The 19599-nt window shown below is 32.9% G+C and overlaps 1 protein-coding gene across 1 annotated transcript; it reads right to left on the reverse strand.

Moving 5' to 3' along the window:
• Positions 1 to 766: 766 nt before the first annotated feature.
• On the reverse strand, positions 767 to 1248 carry LOC120357203 (acrosin-like). The gene is made up of 2 exons (XM_039447119.1): positions 1207 to 1248; positions 767 to 1033 (listed from the first exon to the last, which is right to left on the reverse strand). Exon 2 carries the CDS (start codon positions 1019 to 1021, stop codon positions 821 to 823), a length of 201 nt encoding a protein of 66 aa, XP_039303053.1. The 5' UTR covers positions 1022 to 1033; positions 1207 to 1248; the 3' UTR covers positions 767 to 820.
• Between the last annotated feature and the right edge of the window lie 18351 nt (positions 1249 to 19599).

A 19599-nucleotide genomic window follows, 5' to 3' on the forward strand; every position in this document is an offset into this window, starting at 1 on the left:
ACTCTTGCGATAGATGGTGCCGCCATCGTCATGTAAGACTGTTCGTATATCCTGTTCGTATATCGCCAGACTGGCTAGACATCTAAGTCTGTTCGTGTATAAAAATGTATACATTTTTTACAATTACGAGTTTTCGCTTTTTCTCTCCCAAATGTATCTCATTGCATACATTTTTGAATATTGTAATGCAATATAATGCATATAATGAAATCGCAAGTACATTTCTACAAAATGCGTGCGTGCAATGAGATTCCTCTTTTCATCGTCTTGTATCTAGATTTGCAATTATAAAAATTTTATTTGAGGTAATCTTTTTTTCTAGACTTTCAATCTTACTTTGAATTGCAGGATATTATTCGCATATATTATCCCTAGGGGAATAAGGTTTTATTTTGTGTATATATATCATAGATTTTGCACACTAAGCAAATATTTTCATCGTGTGACAGCTCTACGTACCAAATAAAAATTTTTTTTTCGTTTTTTACATTAAATTGATGTTATGTGGCTGCATGCGTATAAGCGTGTGTCCTACATGCGTACGTGCTGTAAACGTGGGTGCAAGCGTGTGAGTGTGTGTGTGTGTGTGTGTGTGTGTGGGTGGGTGTGTGTGTGTGTGTGTGTGCGTGCGTGCATATATGGGTGTGTATATGTGTTATTTGAGAGAAGAAAGAATGAGAGAGAAAGAGAGAGAGGGAAAAGGGGGAAAGAGAGAGAGAGAGAAATCAATAACGTATACTATTTTTTTTTTAATATATATATTTTTAATATTGTTTATATATATATATATTACTTTACATATTTTTTTTTATATAGTTTTTTATTGATATCGGTAGTAATAACCATATGTATGTGGTGTTGGCGTTGGCGGCGGCGGCGGCGGTGGCATCATTGGCATTGGATGTTGCATCGGCGGCAAAGGAGGCGGTGCTGCGTATGCTGGAGGAACGTACGCTTGATATGATGCGTATCCTCCAGCATACATCCGCCTCCTTTCCTTCTGTATCGCCCGCCGCACCATTTGGTTGACTTGCTGCAACAAAAAAATATATTTTATGAATATATATGAAAATATATAAACAGATCCAAATAGCGAACTGTCATTTTTACATCAAAATGTGTATGTCATTTTGACATAAAACTTAGTTTGCTAAATGGAAGGACATACAGTACAAACAGTTATACAAGTGTCTATAAATTACTTACATTTTTATGTAGGAAGCCTCCTCTTCCTCTTCCGCCTCCTCTTCCTCCTCTTCCTCCTCTTTCTCCTTCTCTTCCTTCTCTTTCTCCTCTTCCTTCTTCTCTTCCTCCCCCTCTTCCTCCTCTTCTTCCTCCTTCCCTCTCTTCTTCCCTCCGCCGGCGATTCTCTTCCTCCCTCCACTCTTCTCTTTCTTCTGCTAGTGAGAAGGGTGTTCGAGGAGGGGTATCATTTTTGTCAGGCGTGGCGCCGTCGCTTTTCGCTGTAACAAAAAAAAAGAAAATAATAAATAATTACATATTTTGCCTACTGTACACTCTCCGACTATACTTTGTTCCTTGGTATTCGTTCCTCGCAGGACAAGGGAAACGCGAAGTATAACTAGCACCTGATTAAAATATCGACTTAATTATTGATCGGTACAAAATAGTTGCTCGATCGAGAAAAATCCACGTCTTCCTTACACCGTGGAGCGCCCCAAGGAACGAATCGTTGGACAATGTACAATTATCACTCACTCACTTCTCTCTCTCTCTCTCTCTCTCTCTCTCTCTCTCTCTCTCGTGTGTGTGTGTGTGTGTGTGTGTGTGTGTGTGTGTATTATAAATTTTTATTATATAATACTTACATTTGCGTGGAATTCGTGGCATTTTGCCCTTATCTGCTGTTCACTGCAATTCACTATATTTTCGCAGATCACGCGGCGAAGCCTATCACAAATCATATAAGTAAATAGATAACTAACTCCCGTAGTTTGCTTTGAAATAGCATTTTGAACGCCATCTAGGCAAATATACGTAAACGAACTAAGATTCAATATGAACGACCTCAAATACAATATATTTATTAGCAATAGTAAAATTTAAAAAAATAAAAACAAAAGTTGCAACTATAAAGTTATCAACTAAAAAATAAATCATTTCATTGGTTATATCATTAGTTAATTAAAGTATGATAGAGACATTATAGTTATAAATTTCTCTTATTTGAGTTTCTCCATGGTAGCGTGTCGATTCGTGTCTTCTCTCTCGACCCAGCGTCGAGCGAGGAAGATGCGCTATTGAAACGTTCCCCACTACTGTCTGCCTGCACCCCGACCTCCGCCGCGCTGCCAGGAAACACGACGTGCGCGGCTTCGCGTGTATGCGGCAGCCGAGTGTTAGCGCGGAGTGTACGCACAAGAACGTATCATGCTGCCCTCACAATGTGATGGGAGCACGCTGTGCTCAATCGCAACGTAATCGAACAAGTCCCTCTCACATATTATATAAAATTAATAAATTAACAAAATATTATATGAACTTTCAATTATTGTGCATTTTTTTCAAATACTTTTTATGCTTTTACTAAAGATATTGTAAATAATAATATGATTAATGTTTAATTGTAAATCATAAAAAAGAAAAAAAAACATTGATACGTAACATAATGCAAAGTATCCCAATCAGCACACAATATTTTGTTTTTTTAACATCTATATTAATTTTTCATTGTACAATTTATTATAACAAAAATATTTATTAAATATTTAACATTAATTAAATATTTAAAATAATGATTTTGAGAAAATATTTATTTAATATTTATTTAACGTTTATGTAACATTAAATATTTGAAATAATGATTTGGGAAAATATTTATTAACGTAAAAAAAAATTTGAAAAACTTTTATTGCAAAAGTTGTTAAAATGTTTGTACAAACATTTTTTAAATAATGTGTGCTCATTGAAACATAAAAAATGGGCAATGATTACAATTTTTGAGTGCTGTATGCATGCATGCAAACAATATGAGTATTATTTGGAGAACGCATTTGAGGTTCACATCGCTTGCACGCATGAGTACCGCACGCATGCGACCGATATAATTCTCATGTACTACGTTTACACGGCCCAACTTACGCCGAAGTTACAACATCGATGTTATGATACTAACTAATCACAATCTTTCCATTCTTCTGAGGAGTATTCGTTATTAGCCAGTTTTATTACATCGATGTTATAACTTCGGCGTAAGCCGGGCCGTGTAAACGTAGTAATATACTGACGTATCTGTCAGAAAACGTGAGCTCACACCGTGCAGATAATCCATACGGCATTCGCGCTCTGTGAATTCACTACGCGCGCATTTTGTTATCAAGTGATTTATTAGCAATAGTAAAAATAAGAAAAATAACAAAAGTTGCAACTATAAAGTTATAAATTGAAACATAAATCATTATAATTGTCATATTATTTGTTTAATTAAAGTATGATTAGTTATTATGAAATTATAAACTTAATAATTGCAACTTTAATAAGAATATATGAATACAATAAATTTTGATAAATATTACTATTAATATTTAATGACATAGTGTTAAAATATTTACATTTTTTTTATAAACCGCTTTTGCTTTATTGTATAATGTTCAATAGCTTGCTGAAATATAATATTTGTGGAAATACATTGAGTGTCACAACTAGATAAAATTCTATTGAATATCATACAAAATGTGAATAATAAAACTAGTAAATTTCTTTAAAAAATTACTTTTTAAAATAATCTGCATTAAAAATAAATGATTTTAATTCGGAAAATTTATAAAAATGTTATAACATTATCTGGCAAAATAAATAGACTTATCACAGATAATGTTATACATAGGGCACGCACAACCCGCAACCGAATAAAAACATAAAAGCATATTATGAATTATTATGAATTATTGAGCTCTGTAAGTATTCATCAAACATGAATACACATACACAACACTCTGAGCGTCAAAACGAACGCACGCAGAGAGAAAAGGATAGTGAACCGCGAAGCGCGGAAAGAAACAAAAACATAAGCATCGCGGAAATCAATCGCTACACAGTAACGGTGAAAGAACGTTGTGTCCAGGCAACGTTTAGGCAAAGTTTTTCGTGTAGTGACAAGTTGTGCTATACAAGTGTACAATGGGTGTACATTCTGCACACAAGAAGCCTCCATCTATTGCCAGGTTATCCCGGAAAAAAGGATGGCTTGAAAAGTAAGTCTAAGCAGTTCAAATCTAATTTTTAAATGGCATAGGACCAAATGTTTTCAACTTCTTGATACATTTATTTATCACGTAAATGTGTATTTATGAAAAACATGGATTTACCAACCATGCAGCATACCCGTCTTGCCAACATCCTGAGGATGTCCAAATGTCTGCATGACGTTCATAGAACGTTCGTTAGACGGATGTGTTGTAAGGGAAGTATAGTTGACTTATTTACCAAGAAGTAAAACAGTCGGACCATATACATACATACCGGCCAAGAGATCTTAATACTAATGTACAACTTGTCAAATAAAATAAATTATTGTGAACACACGAAAAATTTTAATTTTTCAATGTACGCTAGTCAAAATGTAAAAACACAAACAAAGTTTACTTTTTTCTCCATTTTTTTTTCTCTTATTAGAATTAACATTTGCTGTCTAGAGGATGCAATGCCAAAACGATAAAAATTTGCTACATGCCAACATAAAGTAAAAAAAAACATTTTATTTATACACATTTTTGGACAATTTTAATATTGATAAATAATTTATAAGTATTTAAAAACTTTTGGCCGCTATTAAAAAATTTTTATCTATTCTATGTATTTTTTCTTATTCTCTAAATATATTTCATGTCAACGTATAGTCGGGAGAGCTGTAATGTTACCAGAACCTATTACAAAAAATACAGATTTTTTAAATTTTTGTTATTCAGCAATATATGAATAGCCGACATAGCATAAAATATTTATAAAAATGATTTATAACTAAACTTTTATAAATATATTTACGAAAATATGTCATACATGTTCTTGCGCTATCCTACATACATTGAAGAGAAGATAAAATATAGAAAAATTTATTATAATAATATTATAAAAATATTTACAAAATATGTATTAAATATTACAATAAAGATTTATTCTTTTTTTTGACAAGTATAATCTAAAATATTTATTTAATGTGAATAAATAATTGTAAAAATGTGGTATAATTTTTATTATAAACATCTTGTGCAGCTTGCAAAAGAAAAATATCAGGACACGTTACCCGATTATATATTAATGTTGGACGAACACTGCTGAAAAATTGAATGTGTATCAAAAAAAGTTGTTGGCCCTTTATTTAAAATTTGTATAAATGTGCTGTATAATTATATAAAGAAAAGAAATTTTGTGTTACAGTATATTTCATTAGATGGGATTCTTTCGTTATAAAAGAATAATGTATTTCTAACTCAACTCTGCTAAAAATTATTTTTAAAAATTTTCATAGAATTTTACAGAACTGTTCACAATGCTTTTCTATATAATATTTTAAAACTTTCTCTCAGATGTTATATATCAATTGGAAAATGTTTTAAAAATATTCAGAAAAAACTCAAAAAGTCTACATCTTGTCTTTGAATTTTTTAAACATATAAATTCTTAAAGATTATGAGATTTCTCATTTTATAAAATCTAAAAAAATCTACATTTTATAGGAGACATTTTATCAGAAATTATAGAAAATTTTGGAAATCTTAGAAAATTTTACATATATAGAACATTTAGACAAAAAATGTAAATTTTATGAGTATTTCTGAAAAGTGTTTCAATTTGTATAAAGAATCTTAGAAAATTATAAAATTTTACCATTTTGAAATTATATGAAAAATTCTCAATGGGGTATTTATTATTAGATTTTAATATGATATATATTTGTAGTTGTGTTTACAACATAAAGAAATACATTATTCTTTTGTAACCGAAAGGAATCCCGTCTAATGAAGAGTACTGTAACATGAAATGTTTATTTTTTATATAATTATACAGCACATTTATACAAATTTTAAATAAAGGGTTTACAACTTTTTGGGATGCATAAATAAACCAATCTTTCAGAAGTGTTTGTTCATCAATGATATATAACAGGGTAACGTGTCCTGATATTTTGCTTTTGCAAATGTCACAAGATGTTATTGATAAATACTTACAACTAAAATTTTTACTATTATTTATTAACATTATAAAAATTTTATATTATACTTGTTAAAAATAAAAAATAAAAATTTATTTTAATATTTTATACACATCTTGTAAATATTTTTATAATATTATAATGTTATATAATAATAATAAATATCTTTCTAGATTTTAGGATCTCTTCAATGTACATAAGATAACACAAAAACATCTCTGAAATATTTTTATAATTGTAAATATATTTATAAAAGTTTAAATTATTTTTTGTTCATCTTTTTTAAAAATAATTTATGCTATTTCGCGCGCGGCACATGATGTTTGTTTACATTTATGTTACATATTATATAAGCAAATTTTATAGCATAATCATTTATGCGCATGAGCGCATGACACGGATTCGCATCTTGAATTTCTTCGTGTGTTCTTATTCTTCGAAAAAAAATGTCGCAACCTCAGTTTTCCCGACTGTACAAAGCTTCTATACATATGAAAAAATATAAGCCGTAAAAAATATAAATCAAGAGTAATTTTTACTTTTTTGTATCACTACAAATCTGTGATTATAAATCATTTATTTTTTTTAACCAGAAAAAATTAATATCTCCAATACAAAATTTGAAAGAAAGAAAGAATAAAGAGAGAATAGAAGTAATCAAAAACAAGAAAGTATTTTTTATCTTTTATGTTACATCTTTTTTACACGTAATACTCAAATTTATTATCAAAGTGAAAATTACATAAAATGTAGAAATCATTTTTGGTCTGGTTATTATTAATTTTTTAAATATATTTCTCATATTTATGTTCTAAATAATTTTTTTGTACTATTCTGGAAAAATATAAGAACACAATCCTTTGTTAAATAACTATATACACAAGTATATATATATATATATATGTGTGTGTGTGTGTGTGTGTGTGTGTGTGTGTGTGTGTGTGTGTGTGTGTGTGTGTGTGTATAGATAGAGAGAGAGAGAGAGAGAGAGAGAGAGAAAGAGATTAATATAAAATTTAAAAGTAACCCGCATAATAATATACATATATTCATAGTCCATTGTATTTATAGTGTTGTATAGTATATATCTATATATATTAGATTTGTATAACTATAATTGTAATTATAATTTTCTATAATGATATTGATAAAGAATGAGAAGCGTCTCTTTAGACGGTATTCATTGTAATGAAAATCAAATACGTCTCACAAGACGGTACTGATTGTAATGAAAATCTGAAGCGTCTATCTTGACGGTACTGATTGTAATGAAACTCTGAAGCGTCTATCTTGACGGTACTGATTGTAATGAAAATCAAATACGTCTCACAAGACGGTACTGATTGTAATGAAAATCTGAAGCGTCTATCTTGACGGTACTGATTGTAATAAAAATCAGATGCGTCTCTCAAGGCGGTACTGATTGTAATTAAAATCTGAAGCGTCTATCTTGACGGTACTGATTGTAATAAAAATCAGATGCGTCTCTCAAGGCGGTACTGATTGTAATTAAAATCTGAAGCGTCTATCTTGACGGTACTGATTGTAATAAAAATCAGATGCGTCTCTCAAGGCGGTACTGATTGTAATTAAAATCTGAAGCGTCTATCTTGACGGTACTGATTGTAATAAAAATCAGATGCGTCTCTCAAGGCGGTACTGATTGTAATTAAAATCTGAAGCGTCTATCTTGACGGTACTGATTGTAATAAAAATCAGATGCGTCTCTCAAGGCGGTATTGATTGTACTAAAAATCATAAGCGTATCCTTAGACGGTCCTTATAATAAAAATTAGCAGTGTCTTTTAGATAGTATATACGAAAGACAAAAAGACAATTAAAAAAACGCGCAACATATACAAAAATACAGAATGAATTTTTTATCAATATTTTTATTTATTCTTTAACTTTAGCTGTAGCTTATTCATTTTCTTGGATTTTTTATCTTTAACAAAGGATTGTGTAAACTTTTTGTGTCACTTTAGTTACGATTGTTTTTGTAATATATGTATTTCATCTTTTCTGTCATGTTATTTTATATCATTATTTTATAATAAATTGTTCTATTTATTACTATGCATATTAATATGATTTTTTTCTCTTGCAGGCGGCAGATGTTAAAGAGACTAGGCGAAGAAGCAAATAAAAATGTGTTAAAAAATAAAGGTACGTATAGTAGTGAAATAGAAATCAGAAGCATCTGCTCTGACGGTACTGAAAAAATATCAGAAGCGTCTTCTTTGATGGAACTGATTGTCGAACAATGTGAAGATAACAACACTTTTGTTATCGATAACTCAGGCCAATTGGATATAAATCGTATCCAAGAAAACAAACCTGAAGGACGTTGCATTGTCAATTTTAGTTTTGTGTGGGATGAAATTCATAGAACTTTTGATAACCATGCAAAAGGAATAGAGTGCCAGTTCAAGGATTGGAAACTCATTAGTTATCATCGCCGTGGCTTGCTGACGCAGTTGCTCTTCAAGTGCCAAATGTGTAATTATGAAGACAACATATGGTCAGAATCAATAAATTCGCAAGAATTAGATATAAATACAGCTGCTGTAGCTGGAAGTATAACAATGGGAATTGGATATGCTCAGCTGAAAGAGCTATGTGCAGCCATGAATATTACTTGCATGAGTGAGCCAACTTACATAAAAATCAGAGATATTTTAGTAGAGGAATTTCAAAAAACAGCCATGGAAAATATGATAAAAGCTGGTGAAGCTGAAAAACAACTCGCTTTCGAAAGAAACGATATTATAAACGGTTATGGAGTAACAACCGTTATAGTAGATGGTAGTTGGATGAAAAGATCATATGGCAATTCTTACAACTTTCCTTCCGGAATGGCAGCCATAATTGGATATCATACTAAACAGATTCTTTATTTTGATGTCCGAAATAAATTTTGCTGTACATGTGATATGATAGAGCGAGAATATATCAAACCAAAAGTTCATAAATGCTATAAGAACTTTGATCGCAACGCAAGCTCCACAAGTATGGAGAGCGATATAATTCCAGAAGGCTTCAAATGTAGCCTTGAAATGCATGGATTAATTTACAAAACGGTTATTGCCGATGGTGATAGCAGCGTTTTCCAAAGAATTCGTGACGCCCATCCATACCGCGAACAAATGGTATCAGTAAAAAAAATAGAATGCAAAAATCATAAAATTCGCAATTTATTTAAGCACGTAGATACTGCAATAAAGATGAAACATCCAAAAGAGCAAAGACCACGTGGCTTTGTACAAATGCGAAATATTGTGAAAAACAAAAGGTTAAAAATGCGACAAGAAATAAATATGGCAATTGATGTACGAAGGACAGAAGAAAAACCTCTACATTGTAAAGCTGCGGAATTACAAAAAGATATATTAAACATTCCCAGCCATATTTTTGGTGAACATAAACGATGCGAAGCACGCGGTCTAAAATGTATGAAAAATGATAATATGGAAAAAAATTACGTACCACTACTAAAAATGCACGGACTATATCAAAAAATAGAAAGTGCATTTAAGTATCTGAGCTGTTATTCCGAAAGCCTAATATTCAATCACACCAACAATCCTGCAGAATCACTCAATTCAATAATCTGCAAAGAAATTGGTGCAAAGCGAATTAATTTTGGTAAACGAGGCTCTTATAATGCCAGAGTTGCGGGAGCAGTTGTACAATATAATACGCAACAAGTGCTTACGGAATTACATAAAAGCATGGGTAAAACTGTTCCGCCTGTTGCTGCAAAAATGGAAAAAGAACGACAAATAAAAATTACAAAAAATAAAGAATCTCGAGAAATACAGGGAAGACCTAAAAAATTTAAACGAGAATCAGGAACCGATCATCATTATGGTCCACAATCACAGAAACCGGATCTTTCACCCGATAGGGTCGAACTACTTCGGCAAAATCATTTTGAAAAATTGTCGGAAAATGCGAGAGAGTGGCAAAAAATTGAACTCAATACAAGAAACCAAAGCGAATCAGAACTATGGTTATCTTTGAAACGAGAAATGTTGACGGCATCCAATTTTGGAATTGTATGTCGCTTGAGACCAACAACGTCTTGCGCAGCAACGGTAAAAGTCATTCTATATCCTTCGTTTATTGATACCGCAGCTATGACATATGGTCGTGAAAATGAAGAAATGGCAAGAAAAGAATTGAGCAAACAATTAAAGAAAGAAATAAAACCTTGTGGATTATTTATTGATACTGAAAATCCATGCTTAGGTGCTTCACCTGACGGACTTATTGATGAAGATGGTCTGGTGGAAATTAAATGCCCTTTGTCGGCTGAAAATAGTACAGCGGAAAAAGCCATTGAGACAATATCTTGTTTGAAAGGTATCTTTGATAAAAAAAATCCGCATAAAATGAATGAAAAGCACCGATATTATTATCAAATTCAAGGTCAGTTAAATATTACGAAACAAAAATATTGCGTTTTTGCTGTTTGGACACCAAAAAGCATGAAGATAGTATATGTCAATAGAGACGATGCTTTTTGGAAAAATAAAATGTTGCCTTTCCTAACACGTTTCTATTATGAATGCATGCTTCCAGAAATTTTGGACAGTCGCTATAATAGGCATATGCCAATTAGAAATCCAAGATATATCGACGAAGCAAAAGAAAAAGCAGCTAAAAAAATTCAGAGTAAAGAAACCACGCAACGAAATACAATGGAAAAGAAAAATGTCATCAATGAAAAAAAGGAAATGTCATCTAACATTGTGCCTATAGAAAAGGCAACTGCTACTACAATTGTTTAAGATATGGAGCAGGATGATGACTGCATATATATTAAAACGAGTTACAAACAAGATATAACAGAACAAGATAAGGCAACAAAAAAAATAAATTTAGATGAAATTTATATTCCTATAGAGTGTGTAAAAAGAAATGTTTTGTCTAACAACTTATTGTCCGATGAATCGTTAGATTCATTTTTACGCGTTGTAAGAGAAACTACTCTTTTTGAAACGCAAAGTGTGCAATATCAAGGATGTCTTAATTATATTGACGCTAGTCAGAGTAATAAGAGCTTACAGATAATTGGAGAAAAAAATCAATGGACTGGAGAGGGAATTGAACACTGGCGATGTATATTTTTTGATGGCCTCAAACTTCACATATATGATAGTATACCTGGCTGTACGTATGATATATTAGTGGTCAAAGAAAAAAATTATATACTTTGTAGATATCCACAAATAAGACAAAGTGATATAATTTTTGAAAAAGTTGATACACAACCTGATGGTCTAAGTTGTGGTATATATTCCGCAGCTTTTGCCACAACTGTAGCCTTAGGAGATAATCCTTGTAATGTAAAATATTCCAAGCATGTAAAGTGTATGAGACAACACTTTATAAAAATTATAGAAAGCAATAAATTATTACCTTTTCCAACACGATAAAAAATGTGCTGCATTATTATCTTTGAAAAATAATTTAAAATATTAATATATGTAATTTATTGATATCTCAATAAATAAAACGTTTGTTTTATACTAATATTAGCAAACAAACAGCTAGAAGTTTTTAAATTTAATGTTACTGATTATTATAAAAATCAGAAGCATTTATTTATGGTTCTGGCAAAATACTAGACGCATAAAATTTGATACTAGCAGTAAGTATCTATCTGACGGTACTGATAATTATGAAAATCAGAAGCGTCTTCTCCTAAGTACCGGTAAAATTCTAGAAACGCGTTTATCTAATTATTCTAAAAATCAGAAGCATATCTTTTTCTTAATCTTCTGAAGAGCAGAAACTGCGTGCAGCAAAATTGAATCAGATGTGTAAAAGATTATTCTTAATATTCTCCTATTGACAGTCTATCAGCAAGATTTATGCAATGTGCATGCAAATGAACTGGTTGCAGATACTTGCTGCAGAGCAGATTCTTGCTGCAGAGCAGATTCTTCTCGTTACTGCAGACTGTAAACAAAATACTGAAATTCTTACAGCAGATATGTGCAAATTTCTTACAAGAATCTGCCTTACAGAATCTTTCAAAGAACTTGAGCAGAATGAAGAAGCAGATCATAACGTCCTGCTGGCATAATTTGCCAATATTGACAGCAATTTTGCAGCTAATTGTTACTAGATTAGATAGATGTAAACAATACCAGGGGCGTTTATCCGGAGCAAGCTACTTTCAAATAATTATCACAGAGTGAACTGGCTATCATACATATAAAAAATGTCTCAATTGATAAATTAGAATGTTGGAGAGACGAAGGAAGATTGGTTGCGTCTCACAGGAATGGGCGATGGAGGGGCCCATTCTATACTCTTAATAAATCGTATAACACGATTTTGTAATATAATTTTAGTATATTAGCGACAATATTCTCTTTTCGAATATTTTTTATAGTAATAAAAATAAGAAGCATATTTGTATTACTAATTTATATTTATATTCTGCAAACGTGACAAAGTATAAAATATAAATAAAACGTCATTCCAAAAAATTGATAATTGAGTTTTTTATAATTTTTCGAGTAATTCGCCTCTAATAAAAATGTAATTTCTGTATAATGAAATAAGAATTAGTTATAAAAAACAATATGAGCAAAATTAATTGTATTTTTTTTTGTTTGTTGCACGTGTGTTGTAAAAAAATTACAAACAAATTTGTTGCCCTTTTAGTTTTGTTAAAAAATATTTGGTTACAGGAAAATTAAATTCGCGCGCGTGGGTTTAAATATATAAACGATAGATTCTAAAACTAATGCAGGCAGAACTGAGAACCTCTATTCTTTTTTATTTACTTCTTGTCTTACTCTATCAAGGCGACGGACAGAGAGGTGGAAGCACTTTGGCTTGCAAGCTGGGTTTTGTACATACACGCATCGGCATAAATGTCCCTTAGCGCGCGGCGCTCCGCTATCGCACATACCCAAAGACGCACACGTACATGTCTCTTATTGTTAGTAGCGCGTGTATGCGATAGCGGAGCACTAATTTTGATCAATTTTGATTAATAAAATAAATACCAAAGGCGTCTATTTCGACGGTACTGGTATGATAAATAAGGGCGTCATTGACGATCTCGCCGCGCGGTCTGCTCCTGATGGCTAGGTGACCGCTAGGCGGTCCCCGCACGCAGTGGATACGGAAAGTACGCGCCGGCTCATTCGCCGACTTTACTAATTTTTATCTCGGTAATTATTGTAATTTTTGAAAAATGGTAAAGGAATTTTCTTCTTTTCTGTATGTATATATACAGGGTGTCAGGTAAAGTTTACTCTCCTGGGTTGATGGAGCAAGTCAAACTGAGAAGAAAAGTCCTTTACGATTTTTTAAAATTCGCAATAGTTGAGATAAAAATTAGCAAAGTCGGCAAGTGAGTACGTACTTTCCCTACCCACCGCACGCAGGGAGCGGGGAGCGGGGCCCGTCGGCCGCGAAACCAGCGGCAATCGCCAAGCCAGCCACGGCTGGCGCGCTGAGAGAGAAGCTAAAAATAGCTTTCTTACTCCGCGTCGCCTGCCACGGCTGGCGCGGTGAGGAGGGAGAAGCACCAATAGCTGTCTTAGCCGTCTCGCCGCGCCACCTGCCGCGAGCTAGATGCACCAAATCTATATTATCGACCTCGATTGAGTTCGTCTGTCACTTTAGCATCCCCTTAAAATATATATATATAATAATTATATACAATTAGGCATGATTTATATATATAATTTTACGTATTTTTATATAACCATACATAATTGTTTACAGTGATATATGTATAGATAGATATACAATATTTCTCTTCAGCTTACAAAAGATTGTCAAGAAGGAGTCTTGGTTTACAATATTACTCTAAAATTCATGCATCCATTCACACAATTCTACGCGCTTGCTACCTATTCTTCATCTTCCTATTCTCTACCTATATACATCTCTACACACTTTATAAATATTTTACCTTATACATTTTTAACAATTATATAATGATTACAGAAAGTTGTGTGCAATTATTATATATAACTATCACATAGTTTTTATATATATTTACATATATTTACATGAAAATTACGGATTATATGTGCTACAGTAATGATAGTCTTCGTAAAAATGTTTGAAACAAAAATATTCGCCACACCATGCACAACGCATAAATGCGGCCTTTCCACAGATACTACATTTTGGCACATGCTTTTCAGTTTTAAAATAACAATATTCTACAGAGTTTTGAAAGTGGTCGGGACGCGTTTCTACATATCCGCTTTTAAACCACGAATATTTAAAAAGGTTTTTAAATCTAGGTGAAGATAGTTGATTGTGAATTAATGATTGTAATTTAATTATTTCATTACGGGAGTGCAAATTAATATCTTCCTCTTGAAGAATGACATTATCTGAAAATGTTCGCACAAAATTTTTCCAAATTCGGAATCCAGACATCTAGAGGCTGAATGATACCCGTCGTCTTCTTTGGAATGGTTAAAAATGTCACTTCTTTACCTTGTGGTACATGTTGCTCTAGCTGGCTCGGGCAGTGTCCCGTCCATGAGTCAAGTAGAAGCATACTTTTACTGCCAGTATTCGGTAGATATACTTCGGTGAACCAAATTTTGAAATGTTCTGCAGTGAGTTTTCCTGATTTTGAAGCCTGGATGTATATGTTAACTGGACGAAATAGAGTTTCTTCCACCCTCGGTCCAAATGTTCCTGTAGACTCCTTCAAAACGATGTACAGTGGTGAAAGAAGATTTCCACTTGCCGAAATAAGAGGCATTATAGTATAACTATGTGTTGTTGAAGATATACTTTGAACTGCTGCCTCAATTATTTTCACTCCTGATTTCGCTAATGTTCGCCCAGAATGTATTTCAAGGTTGAAGCCACTCTCGTCTGCATTATAAACTTCTTCTAGTCCTATAGCTGGGATCTTGGACTTTACATTTGAAACAAATTCTTTTGCGACATTTTGTATATTTTCTTGATCTTTAAATGTAAATTGCGTTCGGAATGCGGTTATTTTTCGAGAAACAATTCCGTGTACTTTTTTAAACTTCCAAATCCACCATTTACTTGCCCTGATTTCGGGTAGATCCACTTGATCCTTTGCCTCCAAGGCCCATAATCTTAAATTCATATCATGAATGATTGATTTTCTATCACAAGCTTCTTGAAACTTGTGCAGTACATATTCCGCAATAAATGCAAATTTATCTGCATTTGTTCCACCTTTTTCTAAACTTGTTTCCCACCTGTATAGTTGATGATAAGATTTATCCTTGCGGAATTTGTGTTGTACTGCACTTAAAGTTCTACAGGCCTTTTTTCCACTTTTCCAAAACTCCACAGCTTTTCTCTTATAACTGAAGTCGACTATGCCTCCTTCATCATCAACAACGCATTCTTCAGGTTCGAAACTGCCTTCATCTTCTTCTTTTTCTGCAGGCTTAATATGTTCTACAACTTTCGTGGAATGTGGCTCCGACGGATCTTCAAAATCAAGCACGTAATCATGATCTATCAATATCACTGAACGTGTGTCCTGAGCTTTTTGTAAAATATTTTTAATTTCGTTATGTACTTCAATTTCCGCTGGTGTTATAGGTGTCTGTGTTATACTCGCAATTTGAAACGTAGTAGCTAACATGTTTATTACGTTTGCTACATTAAACGGCGTCATTTTACAGAAATTTCTGTCAAGCACTGATTACTAACGACAGAATGGTAACTGATTGACGTCGCAAATGAAACTGGAAATAATACTTCCTCGGATATATTTATATGACTCAAAAGACGCAATTACATGAATTTATTTACCGCGCGAATAGATTTTGCGCAAATAGCTTAAACGTTAGAAAATTGATTTCCAAGAAATCTTTTATTTAATCTTATTTATCGTCTGGTATGCAAAATTAAGAGGCGCGGTCGCGTCTCGCGCCAAGTGACATGCGAAGCGAAGACCGAGTTTCTTTTTAGTCTAGACATCAAGGTGACTTTATGTTATTAAACTTTACTTCGAAAAATAGCAACGTATTACATTACTTCAATGCTATTTTATTACACTATTATGCTATTTTATTACATTATTATGCACGATAAATAAGATTTTTCCTGGAACTCCATTTTCTAATAGGAGATGACGAAAACATTTCGAGGACAGTCTGCGTAAATATTAATTATAAAATCGCGCACATCTAGAGAAATATTTACGTAACATTTGAATGTATAATGTTCGAAGTAAAGATAATAAATAATGTAAGCATACCTATATTAGAACAGTAGTATAAATACGTAAAACAATAGTATAAATGAAACAGTAATATAGTGCTATCGCTTTGCGTCAGTTTAGTATATTTGCAACATTTTTTATTGTGAAAAATGAAATCCTGTTCAAGCTGTGGCAAATCTTATCAACCTAATCTTACAGTAAGTTCTTTTATTAGTTACATGAATAACATTAATTATTTGTACTTTCTATTATTATTGTTTTTATTTTGTTATCTATTGTAGTTTCCGCCTTCAAAATGCGACACTTGTAAAGCAAGTGTCCCGGTGAATATAGTACGACCACTCATTGATGAAACAAATTCTTCTACAGCTCCTCCTTTTACAGCTGAAGAAATCATGCGGCGCGGTGGCGGAAGAGGAGCAATAATTCAAATACTACGGGAGAGGCGGGAGGCTCGTGAAAATCGTTAATTTATAATTTTGTATAATTTTTAATTTTGACTTTCCACGACAATTAGAATATGTAACTATTTTTTACTCGAGAGTCGTTTACTCAAGTTTAGTTGTTTAACAATATTTTGTTAATATTAAGATATTTATGATAGCGGCTGATGAAGGCCTAGTGAGGCAGAAATTGGTGCCGCGTTATTATAATAATGTACATTGCTCGCTAATGTATAATGCTTGCTCCTACTTCTACATAATAAAAATATATGTAATTTAGAATAACTTGATTATCATTCGTTCTTGGCCCGGCTAAAATTTTATACGAGCGAAACAAAATATAATACATATTTCTTCATATACGTCAATAATTTCTTTTAATTAGTTTCATCTTTTATGTCATCGTGAGTATACATGTAATATTGTCGTGCTCAAATAATTGAAAGCTATGTGAAATGTATGTTAATAATAATTAAATATCTCACAAAAACAAAAAAAAATTATTTTAAATTATTGTTGTAAAGTACTCTTCGAACCATTCAACTTTTATTCAGAACATTTTTCTCTATCTCTTACAGTTTCGACGATACACGCTTCGAAAAAACAAAACCGATTTTTTCAAAGGGGTGTTTCACCCCTAAAAGTGAGAGTGGGCACGTATAAAAAAATACGTGTCCCTTATTTTGATCTGTACGACAACGTATTAAAGACTCGTCAAAATCGAAGGGGAACACTTTCATAGTGCACCGACGGGTGCGCGTACCATGCATTATGGAGTGGTTTTTAATTATTTAAAAAAAATGGAAATGTTGCAACATAGCTTTGTCATATACCGTTGAATTCGTAATAAAATAAGCTTTATTTTGCTTATAAAAAAAAATAAAAATTTTGAAAAAATAGGTAGGTGGTGGGGGAAAGTATTAAAAAAAATAAAAAAAAAATTTTTCTTTATCACTGTTATAAAGTACTCTTGCAGCCATTCAACTTTTATTCAGAACATTTTTCTCTATCTCTTATAGTTTCGACGATATTTGCTTGGAAAGAAAAAATCCGATTTTTTTCAAAGGGATGTTTCACCCCCTTAAACTGAAATTGGGCACCGACAAAAAATATTTTTGTGTTACGGATGAACTCCTCTATGTGTACACCAAATTTCAGAATTTTTTGAATTTTCGGGTTGCCAAACGTTCCTTGTGAGTTGTGATTGGCCAATTTTAGAACTATCAATAATATTAAACTCGATTAAGAGTGACATATAAACGTAATTATAGATAAAAAGAAATAATGGGAGACAGCGATGAAGAATCAAAATTCCATGTTTATCATGATCATGGACAAATGTTTGCAGTGTGTCTTACATGCAACGCAATTTTGAAATGTGATAGTAAGAAATTACAAGAGCATAGGTTTATATCATGTATCACGTGTATATTATATTATATTTTATATTTTTAATTATGTTACATTATTATATTTTTATTGTATTTTTGCATTTTCTTGTATTTATTACATTTTAAACAATTTAAATCATCTTTTTTAGTTATACTTAAATCAAAAAAGTATAATATATGAAATATTTGAACTGTTATGCGTTCCTTTCTCGGAGTCGTTGGTAGGAGCCCGTCGATTGGAGACGGTTGAATCAAACACTCGTGTACGGTTAATAATAAAGTGTTTTATTATAAATGGTTACACTGTCAGTTGTTCGAGATAAATACGATGGTGCCGGACGCGACGCGGTACTGTCGCGTGCTTTAACCTGAGTCCGCCTATTACGGCGTTGATTCTCTATTTATTGGAGAGCCGGCCGATCTGGCCTTGCCGACTCGGCAGATCTGTTGTCTACTCGCGAAGGTCGCCTGTTCAGCGTTCCCGGTATCGGTTACTGTGTCGTGAGGTTAGCGTTACCGATACCGGTGGCGTAATATAAACAAGTTGTGTTTGGTGATTAACTGTTTCGTCAGCGGTGGCTTTCGCCATTCGTGACATTCCTCCCCCTTGGGTGGAAGGGAACGTGGGGTACGTTCCCGTTTTTTTTTGCTTAAACTTAATTTTATTGCTTAATTGCCTAGTACATTATTACGTCGTCGTGACGCCGTTTTTCTTCTCGTTTTTTCCGTTGGTTTGTTGTCTCGCGTCGACGTTTTACAAACCATGAGCTCGCTATTACTATGGCTACTATTATTATTATTGTTCCGGTGCCTAGGGGGTACATAACATATTTGTTATTTACTAAACTATCGTCGCCTTTGTCCAACAGGTTGTCTATTTCCTCTATACTTAATTTAAGTTTATCTAGGTCGTTGGAGCTTCTGATTATCGGTCGTAAGGCTGCCTGATCTAGTTTAGCTTCGCTAATTTTTTCGCTATCGCTCCTGGTCTGTAATGTCAGATTGTATTCGGGTAGGTACGTCTGTATTGTGTTTGTTCCTACAGTCTTTCGGGTCGTTAGTGTTACGTACGTGGTTGTCAGTTTGCAGTTTCCTGTCATTATTAGTTTACCTGTTAGTTCGTTTGATCGTGGTTTTTTCCTCCGCCTTATTTTCGCACTTAATGCTAACTTCCTGAGGTTGCGGTGCGGAATATAGCCACGCGTTTTCTTCGGTTAATGCGGTCCAGAGCGTGTGATCCGAGACTAGGAACTGTTTCTTGCAGTATGTTTCTTGTCCCGGCGCTTGCGTGTACATTTGCACTTCGCATGGTGCTGTGTTTCCTGCGTAGTAAATCGGGAAGCTTGTAGGGCATGTGTAAGTCTCGCCTTCCTTCACGCACTT

This window comes from Solenopsis invicta, chromosome 3 (genome assembly GCF_016802725.1).
Source record: "Solenopsis invicta isolate M01_SB chromosome 3, UNIL_Sinv_3.0, whole genome shotgun sequence".
In the NCBI taxonomy this organism is placed as follows: Eukaryota; Metazoa; Arthropoda; class Insecta; order Hymenoptera; family Formicidae; genus Solenopsis; species Solenopsis invicta.